We start from the raw sequence: 26157 nt of genomic DNA on the forward strand, positions 1-26157 counted from the left end.
TTTGGCATAATTTACCAGTGAATCACCTGAGTCAGCAGTTTCCCTTGTGGGAAAATTTGAAACAACTATAAGCTCATCTTTAAAAAAGTCCAGGACCAGACGGCTTCACTGGGGAATTCTACCAAACATACAAAGAAAAACTCATACCAGTCCTTCTCAAACTCTTCCAGTAGATTGAAAAGGAGGGAGTATTCCCAAACTCATTCTATGAAGCCACCATCACCCTGATACCAAAACCAAGCAAAGACACTACCAAAAAAGAGAATTACAGACCAATATCAGATGAACATAGATGAAAAAATCCTTACCAAAATATTGGCAAATAGAATCCAACAGCACATAAAAAAGATTATACATTATGATCCAGTTGGGTTCATCCCAGGGACACAAGGGTGGTTCAACATGCACAAATCAATCAATGTAATACATCACATCAACAAGAGAAAGGACAAGAACCACATGATCATCTCAGTGATGAAGAAAAAGCATTTGATAAAATTCAACACCGATTTACAACAAAAACTCTCACCAAAGCGGGTATAGAGGGCACATATCTCAACATAATAAAAGCTATTTATGACAAACCTACAGCCAGCATAGTAATCAACAGTGAAAAACTGAAAACCTTTCCTCTAAAACCTGGGATGAGATAAGGCTGTCCACTCTCACCACTTCTATTCAACATAGTCTTGGAAGCCCTAATCACGGCAATTGGGCAAGAAAAAGAAATAAAGGGGATCCAAATTGAGAAAGAAGAAGTAAAATGGTCACTATATGCAGATGACATACTAAATATAGAAAAGCCTAAAAGGTCCACACAAAAACTACTAGAACTAAATAAAAGAATTCAGCAAGGTAGCAGGTTACAAGATTAATGTACAAAAATCAGTTGCATTTCTTTACACTAACAATGAATCAACAGGAAAAGAAAGTAAAGAAACAATCCCTTTTAAAATAGCACCCAAAATAGTAAAATACCTAGGAATAAATCTAACCAAGGAGGTAAAAGACTTATACATGGAGAATATAAAACACTCATTAAAGAAATTAAAGACTTAAAAAAATGGGAAGGTATCCCATGCTCCTGGATTGGAAGAATCAATATTGTTAAAATGGTCATATTGCCCAAGGCAATCTACAGATTTAATGCAATCCCTATCAAATTATCCAGAATATATTTCACAGAACTAGAACAACTCATAATAAAATTTATATGGAACCACAAAAGACCCAGAATTGCCAAAGCATTACTGAAGAAAAGGAAAGAGGCTGGAGAAATAACCCTCCCAGACTTCAGACAATGCTACAGAGCTACAGTCAACAAGACAGCATGGTATTGGTACAAAAACAGACATATGGACCAATGGAACAGAAGAGAGAGCCCCGAAATGAACCCACAAACTTTTGCTCAACTAATCTTCGACAAAGAAGGCAAGAACATACAATGGAATAAAGACAGTGTCTTCAGCAAATGGTGTTGGGAAAACTGGACAGCAGCATGTAAAACAATGAAGCTAGAACACTCTCTTACACCATACACAAAAATAAACTCAAAATGGATCAAAGACTTAAACATAAGACAAGATACAATAAACCTCCTAGAAGAAAATATAGGCAAAACATTATCTCACATACATCTCAGCAATGTTCTCCTAGGGCAGTCTATCCAAGCAATAGAAATAAAAGCAAGAGTAAACAAATGGGACCTAATGAAACTTACAAGCTTCTGCATAGCAAAGGAAACCATAAGTAAAACAAAAAGACAACCTATGGAATGGGAGAAAATTTTTGCAAAAGTTGAAACTGATAGAGGCTTGATCTCCAGAATATATAGGTAGCTCATACAACTTAATAAGAAAAAAACAAACAACCCCATCCAAAAGTGGGCAGAAGACTTAAACAAGCAATTCTCCAAGTAAGACACACAAATGATCAATAGGCACATGAAAAAATGCTCAGTGATGCTAATTATCAGAGAAACACAAATCAAAACTACAATGAAGTATCACCTCATACCAGTCAGAATGGCCATCATTCAAAAGTCCACAAATGACAAATGCTAGAGAGGCTGTGGAGAAAAGGGAACCCTCCTACACTGTTGGTGGGAAAGCAGTTTGGTGCAGCCACTATGGAAAACAGTATGGGGATTTCTCAAAAGACTTACCATATGACCCAGTAATCCCACTCCTGGGCATACATCCAGAAGGAACCCTACTTCAAAAAGACACCTGCACCCCAGTGTTCATAGCAGCACTATTTACAATAGCCAAGACATGGAGACAGCCTAAATGTCCTTTGACAGATGATTGGATAAAGAAGATGTGGTGTATTTATAGAATTGAATACTACTCAGCCATAAAAAATGACAACACAATGCCATTTGCAGCAACATGGATGTCCCTGGGGAATGTCATTCTAAGTGAAGTAAGCCAGAAAGAGAAAGAAAAATACCATATGAGATCACTTATATGAAGAGTCTAAAAAAAAAAAAAAGAAGAAGAAGACAAATGTACTTAAATATAAAATAGAAACAGACACATAGACGTAGAATACAAACTCATGGTTGCCGGGGGTTGGGGGGGTGGGAAGGGACCGACTGGGAGGTTGAAATTTGTATATACTGACAGGTATATATAGAATAGATAAACAAGATTATACCGCATAGCACAGGGAAATATATACAAGATCTTGTGGTAGCTCATGCTGAAGAAGAATGTGACAATGAATATACGTATGTTCATGTATGACTGAAAAATTGTGCTCTACACTGGAAATTGACACAACATTGTAAACTGACTATAACTCAATAAAATAAAACAAAATAAAAAACCGGTAACAGGACTCTTCAGAGTTTTTATTCCTTCTTATGTTGTTTTTAGTAAGTTGTGCTTTTCAGGGAATTTGTAGATTTCACCCACACCAGGATGAGGCAAATTGATTTTGTAAAGGCCAAAGAGTAAATATTTTAGGCTTTGTGGTCCACACTGTCTCTGTTGCAACTACTCAACTCTGATGTTGAGGTGGAGAAACAGTCACAGATAATATTTAATCAAAGGGACACAAATGTGTCCTAATAAACCTTTATTCACAAAAATAGACAATGGACCAGATTTGGATTCTTCTAAGAAATGTTTTCTTTCTTTAGTTTTCGGTACTCTGATCATGATATTGCTAATTTTTTTTTCTTTTCACATATCTTAGGAATTTGAAAGGTTTTTGGATTTATATTTTGATGTATTTCATCACTTTTGGAAAATTCTCAGCCAGTCCCCCAGGATTCAGGTATTGTTCCTGCCACTTCCTCTCCCTCTGGGACTCCAGTGACAGACACACTTTTCCTCCTCATCCCACATGTCTCCTGTCGTCCTGCAATTTCTCCCCCTCTTTTCCGTGTGTCAATTTATATACTTTCCCCAGACCAGCTCACTAATTCTCAATTCTGTTGTTTCTAAGGTGCCATTAAACCCACCTATTAAATATGCTATTAGGGTTTTTGGTTTTTTGTATATTTTTAGTTTTAGAATCATCACTCAGTTTGTAAAAATGGATTCCAGGTCTCTGCTGAAAACATCCATCAACCTCTATTTTCTAAACAGCCCCCAATGCACCCCTGTTCCACAGAACGGGACTAGCAAGACTTCTCCGTACAGAGGTCACTGGCACTGTGAGGCATAAGACGTGCTTTCAGGATGTTCTGCATCTAGAGCATCCCTGCATCTAGTTCTCACAGGCTCCGGGGTGGACATTTCTGATGGGGCTTTTCAAGGCTGAGGGATTTATTTTAGAGAACTTTAAATTCGATTCAAGAGCTGAACATGTCCGCATCTAGTCTAGGTATCTCTCCTCATTTTAGTCCAGACATCACTAAATTTGAAGGCTGTTTTCTATAGCTTATATCATTTAAAGATGTAGTTGGTCTCCTAGTTTCATGGTAGATGAAATTTTTAGTCCCTTTCCTACCAAATTTTGGGTAGTTTTCAGTTGGCAGTGAGAGAGGAATGAAAGCATCTGTTCTCTGTCATCTTCAGTCTCTGATCAGGAGCTCGATTTGGGACATAAAATCAATATGACTTGATGACTCATTTGAGCACAAATTCTCAGTGAGAGTGATGTGCTCCCAAAGGTGGTAATTGGTTCTTGGTGAAGATAAGAGGGGTGAGAAGATCCTAGATAACACAGCGGTCGTGGTCCCCTAAGGGGCCACAGTGGATAAACAGTACAGGACACCTGTGTTATTCAAATGTCAGGTAGGGAGGGCTATAGGAAAAGAACATCCAAAAGTCCCCTTAGGGGGTTGATAACGATGAAAAGATTGAGGAATAATGCGTTAGAAGGAGGCTTGAGGGAGAGTTAAAAACTAGTGTGCCTTCCAGCTTTTTGATTTGGGAACTAGGTGGGAAATGGGGTAGAAAAAATATACTTACTCTGTTCAAATATTAAATAAGCCAATGTTTTGTTTATGTTTGTTCTAAGAATCATTTTAGGGATCTTAATGATTACAAATGATCAGTTAAAAATAGATATACTTGTTTTTAAAATAAAATTTGTATTTTTAAAAAATTCCACATAAAAGTAATATCATAAACAAACTATAGTTACCAAAGGGGAAAGGGGGGAAAGGATAAATTAGGAGTTTGGGATTAACGGATACAAACTACTGAATATAAAACAGATAAACAACAAGGATCTACTATATAGCACAGGGAACTGTATTCAACTTCTAGTAATAAGCTCTAATGGGAAAGAATTTGAAAAATAATTTTATATATATGTATAACTGAAATACTTTACTGCACACCTGAAACTAACACTATAAATCAACTACACTCCAATTAAAAATAAAATTAAAAAATATGTATATCGTCATGTATTTCCAGTCTGTTATAAATTCAACTAAGTATTTATGTACACACACAGACACACTGGTGTACAATATTCAGTGAACACTGAAACATTAGAAAGTAATCTCTCATATCATGTCATCTGAACCATAAGAGAGTATAAATGAGTCACAGATGACAAAATCATATCATAAAACTGAAGACGGACACACACAAATGATTTCTTGATATACCTGCTGTTTTTGTTTATAAAGGAACAAAGAAGACCACCAATTATTCTGGATGATTCAGATAACTTAGAAAATGTTTCCACTAATTATAGGAAGCCAGCATATATGGTCTCTTGAGAATCTTTCAAGTTCTATGGGTCTACAGTTTCTTGATTCACTATATGGGACATGACGTATGTATTCAATAAGCAAGTGTTGATCAATACAGATTTGGCTATAGTGTCGATGCTTTAGGATGGCCTCTAAAATCAAGGTAACCATATTTTAAAATGAGTAAAGAAAGACAGCTCTACATGATGATTTTCTAGAAAAATAAAAAAGCCTTTTAAATTTTTTACCTTATTGTTGTAAATTTAACATATACCAAGCGTAGAATGAAGTCTGTTTACTATGTGCTGAAGCCATGAATTTGAAAATAAAATATATTCCTTTGGACAGACTGTTATTATACTATGTAAAGCTAACATGCTTAAAGCAATCACAAGTACCTCTTCTATTTCATACATCAAGCGCATGATTAAGACACAAAATGTGCTGTGGGAAAATGGACCAATAACCTGATAGAAACCAAACAGTCTGCAAGTTTTCTTTTTCTTTGAAATTAGAGCTTTTTCCTCACTGTATTATACCAAAGACTTGCCAACATAATATAAAAACTGTCGGCCAAATCAAGGTACTTATCTGAGTTCAGAATACTTAATAGCTAAAGAATTAGAACTGGATCTCATATTTTAATTTTTTTCCTGCACATCATTGCGCCAGAATTTGCTGTGCCACATAGCTTGGTTTACAATTTGCTTCTAAGGCAGTGATCTGTCCTCTTTACTTTTTTTTTTTAACATTTTTTATTGATTTATAATCATTTTACAATGTTGTGTCAAATTCCAGTGTTCAGCACAATTTTTCAGTCATTCATGGACATATACACACTCATTGTCACATTTTTTTTCTCTGTGAGTTATCATAACATTTTGTGTATATTTCCCTGTGCTATACAGTGTAATCTTGTTTATCTATTCTACAATTTTAACCCAATGTTCATAGCAGCACTATTTACAATAGCCAAAACATGGAAACAGCCTAAATGTCCATCAACAGGTGACTGGATAAAGAAGAGGTGGTATATTTATACAATGGAATACTACTCAGCCATAAAAACTGACAACATAACGCCATTTGCAGCAACATGGATGCTCCTGGAGAACGTCATTCTAAGTGAAGTAAGTCAGAAAGAGAAAGAAAAATACCATATGAGATCGCTCATATGTGGAATCTAAAAAACAAAAACAAAAACAAACAAACAAACAAACAAAAACAAAGCATAAATACAGGACAGAAATAGACTCACAGAGAATACAGACTTGTGGTTACCAGGGGGGTGGAGGGTGGGAAGGGATAGACTGGGACTCTTTACTTTTTTTAAAATAATATTTTTAATGAGTCTTCAGTGGATGAAACAACTACTTGTAAAACTGCTCTAGTGGAAGGATTAAGCGTGAGCCCTGCTCTCTAAGTCTTCTCTTCATCTTTTATTTCTTCTTCTGTTTCAAACATGTATATGTGTACGCGGGAACATGCAGAGGTAGTAATGTTCATTCGAACACCTGCAATTGAGAGTATGACCTGAAAACCTTCATGCTAATGAAACTGAACTTCTCCAAACCAACACTTACATTCATCCCGCTCATCATAAATCATAAAGCGAGGTGGAAAAATTAAGCATGAATAATAAAATCCAGATTTTGAAAGGTGTTGTGTCATACACCGTGGTGGCCACCTGCCTCTAAGACACGTTAGGGATAACTTTAAAAAGTTCAGAGTAACTCACTGAATATTCACATCTTGTAGGAAGAAACTGAGCTACAATCATACAGTGTAACTCTGCATCGAGGGCAATCTGACACACTCATCACTTTTTCTCACTCACTCCTGTGGGGTGCAAGTGGTGGATATGGTTCTCATTTTTCAGATGAATACACACATAATAAAGTTTCATATATATTAAGAGTCATTTAAAACCACAGAGCGAGGGATCACGTCCGTTTTGCTTTGCAGCATATAGTGGGTACCAAGTGTGGTCCCTCAATGTAATAGGTGCTCAATAAATGGCTGGTGAATGAATGGATGAGTGAGTGAACCGTTAAACAGGAAAATAAATTAAGTTCTGCAGAAGCTGTGTACTTACTGCAGTTCTTTTACTGGTTAGTGATCGTATCAAAACAGAAATCAACACACACACACACACTCCCCCCACAATGTCCTAACCCAGTCATCTGTCAATGGACATTTAGCTTGTTTCCATGTCTTGGCTATTGTAAATAGTGCTGCTGTGAACATTGGGGTGCATGTGTCTTTTTTAATTAGAGTTCCCTCTGGATATATGCCCAGGAGTGGGATTGCTGCATCATATGGTAAGTCTATTTCTAGTTTTTTAAGGAATCTCCAACTATTTTACATAATGGCTACACCAAACTACATTCCTACCAACAGCATAGGAGGGTTCTCTTTTCTCTACACCCTCCCCAGCATTTATCCTTTGTGGACTCTTAAATGATGTCTGGTATGAGGTGATACCTCATTGTAGTTTTGCGTTGCATTTCTCTGATAATCAGCAATACTGAGCAATTTTTCATTGGCTATTTGTATGTCTTCATTGGAGAATTGGCTGCTACCAGTTATGAAATATAAATACGTCTACTATCATACTGATCAGATTTTTCATCTTTTAACCATGAGTTTGAATAAACAGAATTTTAAAACTTAGGCAGGTGTTAGTTATTAAAAAAAAGAAATAAGAAGCAGTCATATATTGAGAATAATCATTACTCACAGTTTTATGGGAATAGGGAATATTTAAGGCAGAAAAGCCTGCAACCCTCTGATGTCATTTTGTTCTTTTTTTTTTCCATTACAAACCCTTCTCTTAGGTTTTTACCACATGGTTGATAGTAGACATGGCATACCTCTGTGTGTGTGTGTGTGTGTGTGTGTGTGTGTGTGTGTGTGTGTGTGCGCGCGCGCGCGCGCTCATGCATGCCTGCCTATGAGGATATTCAGGGAGAAGAATGTACATAAACATATAACTGGGCTCTGAATGTCAGAAGAAAGGCTGGTCCTTTCCCATATCTCACTGCACCTTCTTTATTCCTCCTAAATGTTCTAAAAAATCAAATATGCACCACGTATGAAGAATCCCGGACCTAAAGTACGGGACTACAGGAAATATGCTTCTTTATGTTAGTTTCGGGGGAAACTTATTTAGCCATTAGCTTTGCTGCCTAAACCAATGTCATCCACTTACATAAAGATAACTCTCAGCTCAGATGTGATCGAAACTACAAAGAAGAGAAAGGGGAGCTGAAAACAGGGAAACGCCCAGAGAAAACGGATTCGTCATTAAGAAATTTATTTGTATCCTTTCAGGTCTGCCCTCCTCCCCATCACCTTCAATTTCCCACAGAGTAACCTTGGCTCCAGTACACTCCCAGGTAGATTCTAGTTCCTTGTTGAGCTGCCTAAAAGTTTTCTATTCTTTACTTTCTTCCTCAAAAATCATGTAGCCAAATTTTTCCTGACGATTAATTTTTGAAGAATCCATTTTCCTGAAACTTCAAGAGAATGACAATGGACCCATATATTGTTTTCACAGTTGGTTAGTAATAAATGTTCAATTAAATCATCATACTTTATAGCATAGAACATAAACAAAATTGCTTTAAGCTTTACGGTTTTGTAACTATTAGTAAACTGCTTTCAGTAATTAAAAGCAAAAGGTCTTCGTTTAAACCCTACGTATCAATATTCTTGCTAAATTGAATAGGTTTTGAAATAATATCTTAAAAATATTTCAGTAAAAAGGAATCAATTAGAATAATTTTTACCTCTTTATCCCAACAGCTTAATGTGGCTACATACTTAGGTCTTTTAATTCTTCCTTTAATTTTAGAGAACTTAATATTGTTAGGACCGGATGCTGAGAACATTAGAAGTAGAGATAAAACCTTTTTTTTTCTATTAATGTATTTATTGATTGGACTTGCTCATGTAGAGTCTCAGAGAATGTCATTGTTAATTAACAGTAAGATAAGTGTTCTCAATCGGCTCCAACGTATGAGGTAGGTGCAGAAAAACCCAGGAAGATGGAAAGCTCTAAGATACATTTTATTCTAAAACATCAAAATGTGCAATAATATTAGATTTCCAGATTATTAGAAAGATAATTGTTCCTATTTTGAGCATTTTTATCTCTTGGATCTCTCATCAACCACAAAACTCCTTCAGTGAAACTTCTATTTCTGAAAACTCATTAAGAACAAATATAAAATACCCCCTGTCCATATTGAGTCTGCTTTGCTTAGGGCAGGATTGGATACCTGAGGTCTTTTCTCTTCAGCAGAATTATTTAAGCAAACTTCATGCAAATTTTTTATCACACACATAATGTAAAATAGGGATGCGTATTTTGTTATCATGTCCATCTGAAGGCAGACCAACTGCTTTGGGATTAAAGAAGAGACCAGCACAATGCGGCCCATGGGGAAACACAGCCTGCTTTCTGTTTTTTGTTTTTTTTTTACAAATAAAATTGTACTGGAATACAACTATGCTCACTTGTCTGCAGTTTCTGTACCACAATGACACTGAAAAGTAGTTGGAAAAGAGACTGTCCTGCATAGCCTGAAATGTTTACTACATGGCCCTTCATGGAGAGAGCTTTCTGACACTGGACTTTGTGGTCCACAGAACACTGTGTGGATTTAATCATCTTAGAAGAAACTCCTGTGACTGTGACTTGGAGCCATCTCCAGAATTATGACAACAGTTATAAATTATACCTGATAGTAGATGGTACCCAACAGTCTAGGCAATATTACACAATAGTTAGTAACTTCTCAACCCACGCTAGTCCCAGTTATTTTAATGCAATGTTTTGCAGCTTGAACTGAACGGTAGTTTAGCAAGAATATTCATGAAGCTAGGTGCATTTGCATCCCGCGGATGAAGGCCTGATTTGTACAAACAGCATTGCCCACTCACCTGATCCTACCCCGGGGGCGCTCAGACTGCTCAGACATGAAGCTTGTACTGCTGAGGCGGGAGGCACTGCTGGTTCGGGAAACGGCGGACACATCGCTGACATCACTATCTGATGACTTGGCAGAGACGTTATCACAGCTTCTGTACTGATCTTTATGAATGTTATACTAAAGATTAAAAACAAGAAAGCGTGAGCTCCATCATCAGATCATGGACCACAGAGACATACACGGCGAAGTTCACGACGGCTTTGCCCACGTCAAGTCAAAGTGCCCCTTCATAAAAACAGGGGTGGGACCTCCAATCATCCAAACACTAAATGCAGTCCATGATTTCCAATACAAAAATCCCACATCCTTTGAATGGTAAGAAGTGGCTTATAAGGACTGAAGTATAAAAGACTCAAAAATGTAAATGCTTAGGTGTAAAATCATTGCAGAACTTATTTACACAAGTGTCAAAACATCAAAATTGTATTATTTTTTTCTAGTATATCAATTTATTTTTTCTTGCTGTGGTTTTCATTATTGGCTACAAATTCTACTCATCTTCTACACTATCCATGGTACAGACTGTTTCTGTCTGCCTGTGCCTCCTGAGTCTTTCTAAAACGTACACTCAGTTTCCCTACACACTTTCCCTACTCTAGACATCACACTTGAAATTTCATCCAAAAATATAACTCTCTACAAAAAAGGCTGATATTAAAGGCTGTGCCAGAGATAAGGACAGCAGTGGAAGAAAAAACTGGACTTTGACTTTCTATCATGGTGTAATTAGTCATTTTCAGATTTAACTATTCAACAAAGACTTGAAGTTAAAAAATGACTCAAAAAAAAAAAAAAGATTCCACCAAGTTTTGAAAGCAAAAAAATGGGATTCCTATTAAAATTTCAATATACACTACCTCTTATATTTAAGTGTGTCTTTATAGTTTAATATTCATTGTCATCCATTACTAAATTAATACTAAAGATAAATGTCTTAGAAATCATTAGGTAAAAGATTACAACTTGCAAAGGTGTCAAAGCAGTTAATCCACTCTTCTTTTTGCTGCACTCTCTTATTGCAATGTATGACACAGTGAATAGTTTTATATTGTCTGTATTATTTTTATATATGTTTTAGTCATAATAAATAGTAAGGTTATACTAGTGTATGCAATTTATAAATAACGAATATATAATTGATTTTCTATTGTTAGATACTGGAAGGTAAGATAATATAACTTCTTACATAAAATAAAAGAACATATAACTAAAAGGAACATATGACCAAACACTGGGTATTTAAGTTTCATATCAAGCAATTTAATTTTGCACTTATGCGCTAAGGTGTGAAAATATCAAAAGTTTGTTAAATTTGTAGAAAAGCTCACCTATCCTCTGTCCTCCATGAGCTTTAATAAATCTAAAATGATGTAAATACTTTCTAAAATTTTGTATATGCAGTTGTCTTGATAAAGAATACTAAATGAAACGATGCTAAAATGTGGATCTGTATATACAAAAGGACTACAAGACAATAATGTTTTTTAAAAAAACTCCTAGAGGAAGGGTCATGTTTATTTCATAATCCTTCAAATGAGAATAGTTCAGGCTTAAGGTATTAAAATGTTAATTTTTCACCTCTCACTTGTAGCTGTTAGGCAAAGAATTTCACAACAAGTGTGAAAACAATTCCAAATTTATAGAATATCCATAGAATTATCTTTCCAAAGAATTTTTTCATAATTGTCTGATTTGTTTTTGAAAGGCATATATGCTAAATAATCCAAAAGGAAATCCATATTTGTTATTATGTTCAGAACTGAGCTATTTATGTAACTTCAAGTTTGACCTAAAATTAATATTATTTAAGACAATGTATTCAAAGTAACGTGTTAACGGTTTCCCAACAAATTCTGTCATATCTGATAGCAGGATGCTGACTGAGAGGATTCATTTCAATCAGAACTGTTTTTTATTTACAGAATAGATGTAAAAATTTAATATGCACACATAGTGGAATGTGATTTTAATACTATTACTGGGGTACAAACATAATTTCTATATTACTTATTTCTGAAACTAATTATGTAATTATCAGAATGTTTCCAAATACTGACATGATAGCTTGACCATGAGAGACTATGAATGAGTTGGTTTCTAATACAATAAAAATTTACCCAGCTGTGGGAGATTTTTCTGGCATTGTACTGACCACCAGAACAAATGTTCTAATATTTGGCAAATAATAAGCAATGTAGACTACAGCATAAGGACATGTGGGTGTACATGGAACTATTTCCCCAACTGAAGAAATCCCCCTTTTCTATCTCTTCCTCTCTCTCTCTTTTTCTGTAATGGAGGTGCTGGGGACTGAACCCAGGACCTCGTGTGTGCTAAGCACGTGCTCTGCCACTGAGCTATACCTACCCCTCTCTTCCTCACTTTATTTGTATATAAATTTTGCTATTCCAGCCAAGTGCTAAAACAAGAGATTTTAAAAGATTGTGTGTCATATTAAAATTTCTTATATTGGGGTAAAGAAAAATCCATCATTCAGACACAGGGTCACGGTTTTGTTCACACTGGCTACTTGAAGAAAAGTGAAAGGCTTTTACATTCACTTTTTACTACGATATCTACTTATTTTCAAAATCTGCTAAAAGTCTGAATTAATCACATTGACTTTTCCTCAAGCATAATTTGTCAAATTTCCTACTTAGCGATGAAATATTTTAAAGGAAACCCATTAATTATACTTTGAGAAATGTAACATCCTCAGGAGAAAGTTACACTGACCACAGAGCAGGGAAACAAGTCACTGGTGTGAGAGGAGGGCTGCTATTTTTGTAAGTAATGAACATTCAGTGGCTACCGATGGAACCCATCGCATCAACCTTGCTTGCTGTTCCTGGGTTATGGGAACATAAGAACTCTTTAGAATGTGAGAGCCTGCATGCAAATTCACCCTCCAACTCTGAATGTCTCTCCATCACCAAGGCATGTGACTGTGTCTAACATCAATGGGAAAATTGCACAGTGTCACATTTCCAGAATACGGAAGCAGATTTGTGTTTTATCAAAATCCAGATTAGTGCTAATTCCTTACTCAGGATGGAGTTAGGTTCATTTAAGACTTTAAAGGAGATGCCAGGTTTGAAACATCTTAGGAATTATACTACATGTGTCTGGTCATGCTTTGCCCTGAAGACAACCGAGTTCTGTTGGTGTTTGGTAATAAATATTCTGAAAACAGTCAACTATTTCTAACTTAGCAGAATTTCAACTAAGGTGCATTGCTTCATTGAAAATGGCAAACGGATTAGAACACTAGAAGCAAGTCAGTAAAGGAATAAAGTTCAAAATTTAATATATATTAAATTTATGAAAATACTGGTTCTCAACCATGCAAATAAAAATGAATCTTTGTAGAGTAAATCCAAAACAGGATGAGGTAAAAGGATAGAAATTGAGAAAAAAAATGAGAGAGGTTTAACTGAAACTGTTAGTGGAAATTATTTAAAATTTTTATTATAAGCATTAAGCTATAATGTGAATATTAGAATTGTGGAGAATATTTACCTTTTACTTAACATGTAAAGTTAAAAATAAGCTAATTGTCTGCTATTTTATCTTACGTATTTTTTTCCTGTCCTATATTCTTATAAGTTTTTAAAGATACCGTATCTTTGATCTCACACTTATTAATATAATTTATAATAATTTTACTTATGTCATATGGTGATGTCAGTTTATACCATAAGAGCAACAGTAATGTATCTGAAAGTAATGAGTTTTTAATATTCAAATGCAATGTGAGAGAAAAAGAAAAAGGATGCCTGTGTAGAGGAGGAGAAATGATATAATGTAGAATATGGTAATTTAACTGCGTGCAAATTAAAAGCCGTAGAAGAACCTCTGTGTCAAACTGGAGTCATGTGTACATTTCAGTGACGTCAGAAGCAGAACAAAGGGGAACCTCAGTTCCAGATCTGGTGTCCCTGGGCCACCCTGAACAGAAAGGCTTTGCTAAGTTCAGTAGATCACCTCCTTTCTTCTGAAGGAGCCTCAGTCTTCATAAGTTTGGTAAATCAGAGAGCTGGAATAGAAGATCACTTCAAGGTATTTTCAAGTTCTAAATTTCTATCCATCAGAGAATTTGGAATCTCCCAACCAAGCTAAATTCACTTCTGATTTGTTATGAAAATGTGTGAGTGGTGGTTTAGACTGCTAGGTAGGGCACTTCATTTTGTAGTTTTTTTGATCAATGGATTTAATGATTAGAGTCCTAGTTCAGAAAGGCTATCGGTATTTCACCCTGATTCTTCATTGACCTCTTTCTTGTTTCCTACGCTGGCACTAACTCTCCCTGCTGCTCCATGCCACCTCATCCTTTGACATGATGCTAAGAAATCGAAAAGGCATTTTCAGCTTTAATGAAGCATTCCCGTTTTATAGAACCTTTCCAAAATAACTACATGCAACAGCACAGGAAGAAAACCTAACTTACCCTGCTTCCTAATTCTTACTGCATTTGTGGGAAAAGGAAACAAAAAAATGATAATGATGTCCATCAAGAAGACAGACAAACAGCTGACTCAGTGATAATACAGTAAAGAACAAACCACAGAAAAACTACATGGGGCTGGAACCAGCAACTCTGTGGAACATCAAGATATTTTGCTTACTGACTTTTTTTTCTTTACTGACTTTACTTTTTAATATGTTTCAGACTTCTAGAGAGTTTGGCCTCACTGAGTCTCAGTGACCCCTGGCTTTGGCCAGTTTGAAACCCTTCTGCAGGGGTTGTATCTAACCTAAGACGTAAAATGACAGACTGTTCAACACACATGACTCTGTGGTGGTCTGGTGACAAATCAAATTTCATAATCACTCCTTTTTTTTGGTATGAATCTCTGAATATCTGACTATATAACGAACAACCTCCAACATTTAAAAATAAGGTTTTCCAGGTTCATATAACAAGCTATAGTACTGACGTAGTATAATTTTTATTTAATTTTGAATTTCTAAAAGATCATTACTCCCCAAAGGGCTCTTGACATCAAATTATAACACAGCTTGTCCCATAGTGGCTGTTGCCCCTTTTGTGGTATTTGAAAAAAAATATTTTTAAATAAACCAGATAATATATTTAAAATTGCTTTACAAAGTATAAAATTCTATGTGTATTTTAATTAACATTATCAGATGCTAGTTAGCATTTATTAACTCCTTATTGCATCCTTACAAAGCAATATTGAAATATAAATTAAATGTTTATTGCTCCTTGAAATGGTGTGGATTTCAGTTTCAAAGAGTTTGAAATCAGTTACTTTTCTTAACTAAAGACAGATCGATAAGAAATCTCACATCACATAATTTCTGTCCTTCACTAACAAATATCAATAGAAATATCAACCTCAAATAGTATTTAAGACTATACATCTGTATCTTAATATTTTAACTACAATATTCAACAATCTTCAAGCAATTAAATGGCTTGATGTACCTTGCTTATTTGTGTGACGGTGACTACTGACAATCCATCACTGACTTTAATACCAAGTATTCTTATCTTGTTTTCAGAAAAACATTTAATCTAAGTTAATGAATCCTATTTTAGCAAAGTCGTGTCGTGTGAAAACACCATGAGGAGAGAGGGTACGATGCAGGACCGCCACGTGAGCGACAGCTGCTCTCGGACTCCTCGGTGCTTGCCTGTCCTGCCTGCTACACACAGTGTAATTTTTCAGTAGGGAAACTACGAGTTGGATATGGCTGGGTTTACCTTGGAATACTGCTCGCGATCAAGTTCTTGACTAGAACCAGACCCTGTTGTCTGCTTAAATCGATGCACTTTCATTTTCATCTGTCTTGTTCGTTCCTCCACTACTAAGCTTGCTGCAAAAACACACAATGGAAGTCTATTAAAACACAGGAAGCAGCTTCGAGGAACCGAATGGCTTAAGATTTCAATGCTTTTGATATGACTTCAAGGAAATGAAATTTAGCAATAACGTGATTCATAAACAAAAGGCAGGATGTACCATGTGAGCCACTCTGGCTCTAAAGATGAACATGACTCAGATCACACAGAACGGGAGCACAGGTGTTAGTAACAAAAGCAAGGGAGCCTAGTCCTTCATCTGACAGGAAATGATTTCCACCCCGTTCATAAACGACTATGTGGAACAAAATCTAATTGTGAAAATAGGCCTTCTGTTTAATCAGCTGGTTGTTGCACGGACACATATAGAGAAAACAAGTCTGCAGACTGAGCACATCGCACATGTACGCACACATTTATTTACATGCACTGCACACCGCTTAACATCCTCTGTCACAGAAGTCACCCCAAAACTGTTTTAACTGGAGAGTGTCTGCTTTTCTGAGGCCTTCTTACGAAATCGTTCATTTCTACCAGCAGCTTTTCATGGGTATTTGCCAATCTTAAAAAAGGGACTCCCTGAGAGAAAAGATTAGTTTTCTATTTTTGACAGCTATGCCTGTGACCACATAGATGAAATTCATAGTTTTTGAAACTGTGGTATTGAATGTTAGCTCTTTAATTTAGAATATGTAAAGAAGTGTATTCCACGGAAGCCTTTATCAAGCTCCCAAGTAGCAGGTGAGAGTGTTGGGATGGGAAGAATCACAGCCTTCCATCAAGGATGAGTTCTTTTAAGCCAGAATCCATCCCAAACCGCTTAGTTTTTACAGATGAAGAGCTAAGAATCAGTCATGCACATATACCTGTGGTGTGTGAGGCCTCTGTTTATTTTTCACAATGTACCTTTTGCCAATTTCAGACTCTTCAATCTCTCCAACAAGAGCTATGATTTTTAAGGTGTGTACATACACATGAACATGACCAGAGCCACAGTGTTTGTGATAAATGCATTGGGACATCTACCGAAAGGCCCCATCATTTAAAGGATGATGGAAACCCTGATAGATCTGATTGGCTTGGCTGCTGATTTCATCTCTTACAAGGAGTTCATAAAGATACTTGCTGGCAATTTTTTTCCATTGCAATGAATAAACATGGCCTGTGATTTCTGATAAAAGGACACTGACATCCATTGTAAGAATTAAGTAAATCTGTAGCTTTTTTGGTGTGTTCAAATACAGACTAATAGCCCACGAGATAAATACATGGTTTGCAATATGTGGGTAAATGTTTTAATCATACTTTAAAGGCCAAATTACTAGATGTTTAGCTTTGTTTAAACTCAGTAAATTAGATAGACAATTTAAATTTCTAATGTCACAGTTACGGGAATTAAGCAATGATGCACACTTGCTTTGAAAATACTGACTTCAGGGATAGTAAACGAGGACTTATGATGAAGGAATTGTTCAATAGAAATCTTGAGAAAAGCAGCTCAGAAATGCATTAATTACTTGACAATATATAAGGAGTCATAATAAGTATTAAAAGCAAAATGCTACTAGAGAGCAGCTGGGAATTGTGGCAAAGCTATTGAAAAACGTGAGTTGTATTTACAGAAAGCAATATACCAAGTGGGAAAACGTACACAGATCTGTTCTCTGCCCTCTGCCTGTGATGTGGGGCCCCTGGGCACTTGCTTGGTGGTTCGCTCGGGGCTGTGAGAAAGCCCAAAGGACTCTAACCAGCAGCATTCTACGGCTAAAGATTTAAGCAATTCCAAGTCATCTCCACTAGCGATAAAAGTGAATTTAAATGATGTTAGCTTAATATTCTCAGCAAGACATTAATTTCACTTTAAGAAAATCTTGACACTGATTAGCCCATAGCTTTGTGACCTTCACCTTTGGTATCATGTCATTCTCAGGAAGGACTGTTACCGAACACTGAAAAGACGATTTCCCAAGAGCTACAGCCTGAAGTGGTCTGACACAGTCCTGGCGACTGAACCTCGCCAGGATTAGCACGTCACTTCCTCAAATAGGGTTTCTTAGCTTATGATGTGGCTGAACTTAAATCTGTATTTTGCAAAAGTCAAAACTAAATATTAAGAAGGCAGTGGTTGTCTAACTAAAATGTATCCTAAAATGGTTTTAAATGATTTCACTTTGACCTCCCTAAAATGACTAATATACTATCCTTATCCTTGAACATGTGCAAATTACTATCATGTAAGCTGTCAAAGAAAGAAAATCTCCAAAATTTGTTTCTTTGCAAAATCATGAGTAGACTTCCTTGACTCCCCAGCAAAAACGCAGTTTCTCTGTTACATCCTCATCTCTTGGTCTCAGATTCCAAGATGCAAAATGCAAACAGCTTATCATTGACTTACTCATATTAAAAGGTCAGATAATTACATATAATTCACATTAAAAAACACAATGTCTCATTATTTCCTGATGATGTGTACATTAGTGTGTATTCTAAGAAGAATTGTTTATACAAGTTGTCATGTTTCAGTACTTTTTTTTCATTAACATCAATGAAGAAGCTTTAGTGTGAATTTGAAAGTTCTTTAACTTTTCTACAGATTTTGTTTACTTTGCATTTTATTTTTCAACTGTAGATTGTGGAATAAAATGGCATTATTTCTGCATTATTGGTGTGTCAATCTAAATAGGAAGAAATATTTATGAGCTGAAATAGAAGATTTATCACAAATTTGAACTGGAAGACATTATTAATGTACATTTTTTATACGGAGAATAATAGATACTTAGTAATGATTAAAACTGAATTGAATCTTTGGAATATGATTATCTGTCGAGTATCTCACTTTAAGTAAAATTAACCACAGTCCAGAGAGCTCAAATTTCTTACTTTGAAAAGGACGGTTGCTGATCATCATTTAAAAATTTTATATTAATAATTTTAATGCCAACAGCAAAATTAAATTATGAAATAAAATATTTCCAAATTCTCCCACAAATCCTAGCATTAAATTCACATATTAGGAGCATTCTGAATGCTGGGAGCATTGTAAACTAACAAAATCATTCAAGTATCCGTTACTATTCCTTTATAAAAAGATTGTAAGAGTTGGAGGACTTTTTTAAAAAATTTCAAAACTGCCACATACTAGGAAGTGAAATAATCCCTCCCACTTTTTATAACAAATATAATTATCATGCAATTTCTCTTAGTCTCTTATTGAAAATATACTTTCCATATAAAATTTTCTAAAGATAAGGATGTTTACTGTAGAGGGTATTTCAGCTAACACTGCCGACAGCCTGATAGTAACAGAAACAATTCACTTCCCCTACACCCCAAGGTGAGATTAACATTGTATTTTTATACAAAACATTTGTTTTTAAGCTGGAATTTTTCACTATGCTTTCCACAAGCTGAACGGTGTGTCTAATGTTGAATAAATCGTGCTTTTTAAAAGGGAGATATTAATTTACCTAAAAGATATTTATTGAATTTAATCCATTTTTTTTTAGGTCAACTTTACATCCACTGTGATTTTTAAACTCTGGCGTTTTAATCAAATGAATGTACATATGTCAAATATCAACTCAGCAATTACAATTAAGCAAATTACAATTAAGAAAGTACAAAACCAGAACTTTTTTTTAGGGGTTAAGTTAATACTTATGAGAGCATTTCTTCTCTTCTAAACTGGTATACTCAAGGCGAGAAAAATAAATACAGCTTTAAAAGTAATTTATTACTTCTAATGGAAAGTATTCGGTATTATTAAAAACAAAGATAGACTGAAATAATTAGTTCTTTTTTCATGTCCCATGTCTTGCTGTGAACTTAACCTTGTACTATGAATGATCTCTGGTGAAATTGTGAAGAAGCTGAAATCATTTGCAAATACTGTATTTGTGCTTATATGCATTTTCCTAGATCTGTCCCTTTCATATAATTATTAGGGAGTCCTGTGACTTAAAAAAAGGCTTAAGATTCCTTAATAAATCTTCCCTAGCCCATCACTAAAAAATTTCTACAGTATCACCTCATCCAAAGAGAAATATGATTTCCTGGGAAACTTCTTGGACCTAGCAGACATTTGTGACTTGCTTTAAAATATTGTAAATATTATGTACGGTTCTGTGTCATTTAAGATAAATGTAATTTAAACATTAAATTTTCTTAAGTATATTTTAAATATTATTCATGAATTTACAATTACCTAAATACAAATTTGCTCTGATCTTCAAATTCCTTAAATCTTTCACATTTCTCCCTATGCCTCTAGAAATTAACATGAATTTGAAATTTCAAAGGTTTGTGTTAATAGACAAAAAAGATAATCTATGTAACATATTGGTAAACCTGTATTTTCAAGTATTCTAGGTGAAATATGAGTGTGGAAGAGAAAAGAAATAATGAAAATTTCTATATTATTAGATGTATTAAAGTAAAAAGGTTACGAATATTTTATTCTATAGCAAGATCAGCTGGTGCCTGTGTCAAAGGTGAAACCTGATAACATTTGGACAGGATAACTCAGCGTGTCGTGCTGCCTACAAGTGCTGTCACACTTTAATGCCTCTGCTTCCTGGCTGTTTAGTAACAGAAGGAGAGTGGGGTGAGAGTGGGGCCCCCATCCTCGCTCCAGGCTCCAGTGCACGTCTCAGAAAGAGTGATGGTGAATGACCACACATCTGCAAGTTGTCGGGTAGAATTAAATACATGAGCAAAACACCTACGATGACTTAGTTGTTGACAACACTGAAAAAAAAATCCCTTCTCCGAAGCTTTTTTTTTTTAAAAAAGATCACTAACAGTGGGAAGTCAAATACTAGAAATAATACAGTATGAAACATTAAAGAAGATATGAAGATTAAAATATGAAGATTAAAAAGTATGAAAGATGAAAAAAATTAGCAGACTGAATCTATAACCCTTAGTAGCCATACGCACACACAGCCTGAAGAGAAAGGAAGATGCTTTTATATTTGAAAATTCAAAAATGCAATAGTGGTCTCTAGTCACAGGGGTGGTTTTTCTTTCTTTTTTTTTTTTTTTTGACTTTGGAGGAATACAAATTGTTAGGATGTATGAACGTTCTCCATAACACCTGGAAGCAACGTGGTAAAGTGGTGAGAACCCAGGCCCGGGGAAGACCAGGCTTAGATTACAATCTCTGACCCGTCACCACTCCTCAGTTCCTCAGTGTGGCCTCGACCAGTCCCCATCCTTCTCTCCACTACGAAACCTTTATTTGTGAAATGAAGAGATTGCTAGAATGACTTCCAGCTGTTGTATTCTATGACTCTACGTTATTTCAAACAGGGCATTGGTATTTTTCTTCATATTTCAAAAAAAAAATGGAAAACTACAATGACTTTCTCTCTGCTCTTTTTCCTAAGTTCTAGTACTTTTTAAATTTGCCAATTTACCAAAACTATAGATGTTAAGGGTGTTGACTGAAATAAAGTCACACAACGTGAGAGCTGTGGGTTAAGTTATCTTGGCTGCAAAATGAAAGCTGAGAAACACTTCCAAAGAGGCAGAGGGAAAACTCAGGGTCATACAGGATTTCAGTGAGGGGGGCACGTGCAGTCAAGCACACACTCAGGCAGAGGCTGCTGCTGGTCACGAGGAGCAGATGTCACCGTCAATGATTTTCGTACTGTTCTAGATATGAGGAGATGCAAGACTTTGGACCATAAAATCTTCTCCTGAAAATACCTAACTGTCTGAAGGCCTGTTCAGCCAGTTTTCAGAGAGCACAGAGTGCCTCACTCCTGACCTCCGTCCTGAACTCCTCTCACGGAGTGTCGGAGGTCAGCGGTGGCAGCGACTCGTGATTGACTCCAAGCAGAGTTAGGTGGCGAGTGCCAACCTGATCCGATCCTTGGAGAGGCAGGTGGCAAGTGCCACTTTTAGTTGGCAAGGGGAAAAAATTTACTGGTTATATTTTACTTTGTTACTTTCTATCTTTTTTCTATCATTTTTTCCCAGTTAAAAGATAATGTATTTCTTGCATGTTAATCCTTAGTTTTGGGGACATGTAAGTGTAGTAAGTGACTTTGATATAATACTTATACACCCCCTTCTCTCCCCCTACATATACAGTATATATACATAAAGATTAAATGTTTAAAATATTTTGATGATACAGAAATGCCCACGTTCCGGGTCATTTTCCGAGAATAAAATGCATTTCGACTTGCAAGGGTAGAAATGTGCCAAACTGTTGCCCTTGGGCCCTTGTATGATTCTCTTGGATGTGAAGGATTATGTTCAATTACATAAACAACAAAATAAAAGGTAACACCTATCCAGTATGAGAAACATAAAACACAAGTAAATGACACATGTTAATTGAAAAATAAAAAAACCACATTGCCTTGAAGGACTTTTAAAGAAAATAACCTGCGCTTTGGTACTGAGGATTGAGACGGAAAACTGACACACGGGAAGTAGGTAACTTGCACGTCTAACCACTCAGATCTTGCTGCAGCCAAAACCAAGGTGGTCTCGTTTTAGCATGCGGATTTTCAATCGGCTGTCCGAAACAAAGCTCAGGATTCTCAACCCCAGATACGACTTTCAGCGTCAACTCTGCCAAGTCCCAGAGGAACACTGAAAATATCAATCAGCTACTTGACAGATAAGAAAGGCAGGCTCTTTATGGAAGCATCTGTCACTTTATCTTGCCCTTTTGTGTTGCATGGGGTTAAACAGCATTTGACCTTAAATGTATCTCTGTTGTGAGAGGGGGCACTGTCTTCCTTACGGAAGCCCTTCTTAGAGTACAGTCTTCAGAAGTGCAGCCTTCGAAATAAGGCTTCTCTGGGGGAATAACAGAACCACTCCCCGAGGGGTCATGTCGTTTACCCCAAGTGATCGCTCATCTGTTTACCCATAATTTTTGGTTGACACATCAGTTACACTGATGGCAACAGAATCTATCTTGTAAGCCTTGACGAGGCATAACTACTAAATTCAACGTCTCTTCCCTTTTTTCTGTAAAAAGTGTTTACAGATTTTAAAATCTGCAAAAAAAAAAAACTACAATATTTAGGGGAAATCTACAGCTTTAGAGGAAGAAAGAAATCAGAGCCTATCCATGGCTAGACGTCTGTCTGCCTTCTGTCTTCTGCATCTCCCCAGAGACGCCAGGGAGAGAGGGGTGATGACAGACTCCGTTAACGGGGCATTTCCGGCAAGGTGACCTTTGGTTGATTGAAGTGTTAAACACTGATGTTTTAGAAGTCTTAATACTATTATAAATAACCACATTTGAATCAGCAGAATGTAATAACAGGGTCAAAACCAAGGGCTTGGAACTGCTTTATATGGGCCATTTCACTCACTACATCCCTAAAGTTTAAAGAGAAGCCTAGAATGACAACTATATTTGCGGGTTTGTGGTAAAAAGAGAAATGGATAAGCTAGCCCCTTTTCACTAGTGGCGCTCTAAATATTTGTGACTAAACATTCATGAATATTCACAGTAAGTGTTCAGGAACAGCAAAGCCCTGGAAGATGAAGAAATTTGAACTTTCAAAATCAACCTACAGTAACAGCAAATGAATTACCTGGTTAAGATGCATCTACTCAATATGCATGTAAGAAAAATGTACATAAAACTGAAACCCTTTTCTACTTAATGACAGGTAAAACAATGCTGCTTCCAAAGAACACACAAATTAGTTTACTTCTTTTGGCATAGTCCAGTTTCATAATTTCTATGATGTGTTTCACAACTGTAATATACTATTAAAATAAGTGTGCAACTGTCCAAACAATAACTAATATAACAGAAAATTATTAAAATAACATTTTCACTTTTTATATGAATTACATCTAATAATTAAGGTGAGTGCTAATAGTTCCATAAAAATCAGATTTTGTGTGACTTTGCAATCAAACTGCTCTCGTCAACATTTAAAAAGGAAAGCACAGGTCATTTATTTGAGCATTTTTAAACAGAAACTTAAAAATACAGTTGACTAGAGATACTCCTTAAATAGCCCCTACCACTTGGTTACAATAATTATTTTACATTTTATTAGTGAGACAGGAAAACAAAATGCAACAAATGCTACTTATTCTCGGTTTCTGTTCAAATCATCTAGTCCCCTTGAACTCTAATTGCCTTTCATTCTCCACTTGTGTAAATTACATGGTTTTTATGATAAAGGAAATTATATTTACAGAAAAGACAGTACAATGTGTTTTGTTATGATTCAAACTTGCTTCCGAAAGTTAAAAGAGTTAATGCACTTAAGAAATATTATCTTAAAGGCATATAAACTAGAAATTTATTATGATAATAATGTTTTCTCACCTTGAAGTCATTTAATTTCTGGTTCTGTTTTGATCTTCTTATATCATTATTTCGATGCCCCCAAACTACATTCATGGGCTCTTTAAAACTGTCCAAGAAATGTAGCAGAGAGGGAAAAATTGGCTTACTTTTAGAATGAATAATTTAAAATATGCCTATAAAGCAGTTTGTGAATCCTAAAAAGATATGGGCTCTCAGTTTCCAACACAAAAGAGGGAAGTGAAAGGTAAATGGCCTGGTATGAACACTGCTATTTCCTCGGTTAACTTTTCAACCCCAAGATCGTGTTATCTGTACTCAAAGACACTGGCTTTGCTTTCTCCAACTGCATAATTTGAAGAGCAAGCCAGGTATCAGAGATTTAGCTGAGTGGCACAAAATCGGGTCATCAGAGGAGGTGGGAACCCTATGTGGACCTCCTGGTGTTGTGAGTGGTGGGTGTCACAGCAACAGGGGGCTGGGCTGTGGAGTCAGAATCCAGCTCCGTCTGGAGGCATCCTCTTGGCCCCTCTGCTCTCTCTCTGTCTAAGGTGCCATTAGACCTCACTTAGGGCAGTGCGCTGTTGTTACCATAATTACGTGCATCATGGGCACTCAGTAACACTGAATGAGGGAGAGCCTGCAGAGCAAAGGGGTGAAGAATATGGTCTCTGGAGTGAGGCTCACTTCCAGTTCCCATGACTGAAATGGGGCCAATTTTTAATCTTTCTAAGCTTCAGCATTCTCAGTTGGAAAATGATACTACTAGTCATGTCTCACGTTGTTGTAAAAATTTAATAAGATAAATATGTAACATGCTCAGTCAAGTCACTGACATGAGTAAGTGCCCAATGCATTCTACTGACCATTAAACGTGTTGATGGCATTTTACACCTCTCTGTATGTGCTTTGCAAAAATATGCTTTATAAGATATATGCTGGAAAATTATATACTGGTCTCCTTCGGTGAGGGTGAACAACCATTACCGTCTGCCCAGAGCTGTCCTGGTTTTAGCAATGAAAATCTTGCATCTTGTGCAACCTCTTTTGGTTTAGGGGGTGGTAATTAGGTTTATTTCTTTCTTTATTTAATGGAGGTACTGGGGATTGAACCCAGGACCTCGTGCACGCTAAGCATGCACTCTGCACTGGGCTATACCCTCCCTCCTTGTGCAATCTCTTAATCCTCGACAACCTGGGGCCACTGTTCATCTACAATTCATTAAAAAAGAACTCTCACTTGGGGCACCTTCATCTGTACCATTAGTGAGGCGTGGCGTGGCCCAGTCCCCATCTACCCAGGGAGTCCTCAAGATAACTTAATTCTCCGATAGGATCGACCTCAGAAAAGATCAGCTCACAGCAGCAGGGTTTCTATGCAAAACAAAACATCTGCTTTTTCACAGGGTAGGTGAGCCTAAAATGTGACTTTAAAGAAACTTCTGGAATTTGCTTCTATGCTGTCTGGGCTTTTCATGGCCAAGCTGTGCTCCCTGACCTCCCAGAGGAGACGGACAGCATCCCCTGCAGCTCTCTGCTCGCCTTGGGTGCATTTGGGACGTGCCTCTTTGGTTGTTTTCAGCCACGTGGTCTAGTCTATGATACTTATCCACATCCTGTGTCCAAGGAAGACTTGGCAGAGTGATGACACAGGACGCAGTGACCTTGTGTCTATGAAACAACCTGACACGCTCTGTAGGGAGGCTGTAAAGGCGCACACTTCATACACTTGAGGTTGTACTGCTTAGGGATTTCTTTTTAGAAGAGACACTGGGGATTGAACCCAGGACCTCATGCATGCTAAGCACGTGCTCTACCACTGAGCTCTACTCTCCCCCGGATTCTGTTTTATTTTGATTAGCAAATCATAGCT

General features: G+C 36.4%; 1 protein-coding gene across 8 annotated transcripts in view; it reads right to left on the reverse strand.

Moving 5' to 3' along the window:
• Positions 1–26157, reverse strand: part of RIMS1 (regulating synaptic membrane exocytosis 1) — a 447505-nt gene that overhangs the window by 73508 nt on the left and 347840 nt on the right. For 6 of the 8 annotated variants that reach the window (XM_072965473.1, XM_072965472.1, XM_072965475.1 and 3 more), the window contains 2 exons: positions 15887–15999; positions 10109–10275 (listed from right to left, as the gene is read on the reverse strand). In XM_072965473.1, the coding sequence (XP_072821574.1) occupies positions 10109–10275; positions 15887–15999 (280 nt within the window). Of the gene's footprint in view, positions 1–10108; positions 10276–15886; positions 16000–24305; positions 24345–26157 lie in introns of those variants that run through there. The other 2 variants (XM_072965470.1, XM_072965469.1) reach the window with 1 other exon arrangement.

The sequence above is a fragment of the Vicugna pacos genome, chromosome 8 (assembly GCF_048564905.1).
Source record: "Vicugna pacos chromosome 8, VicPac4, whole genome shotgun sequence".
Taxonomy (NCBI): Eukaryota; Metazoa; Chordata; class Mammalia; order Artiodactyla; family Camelidae; genus Vicugna; species Vicugna pacos.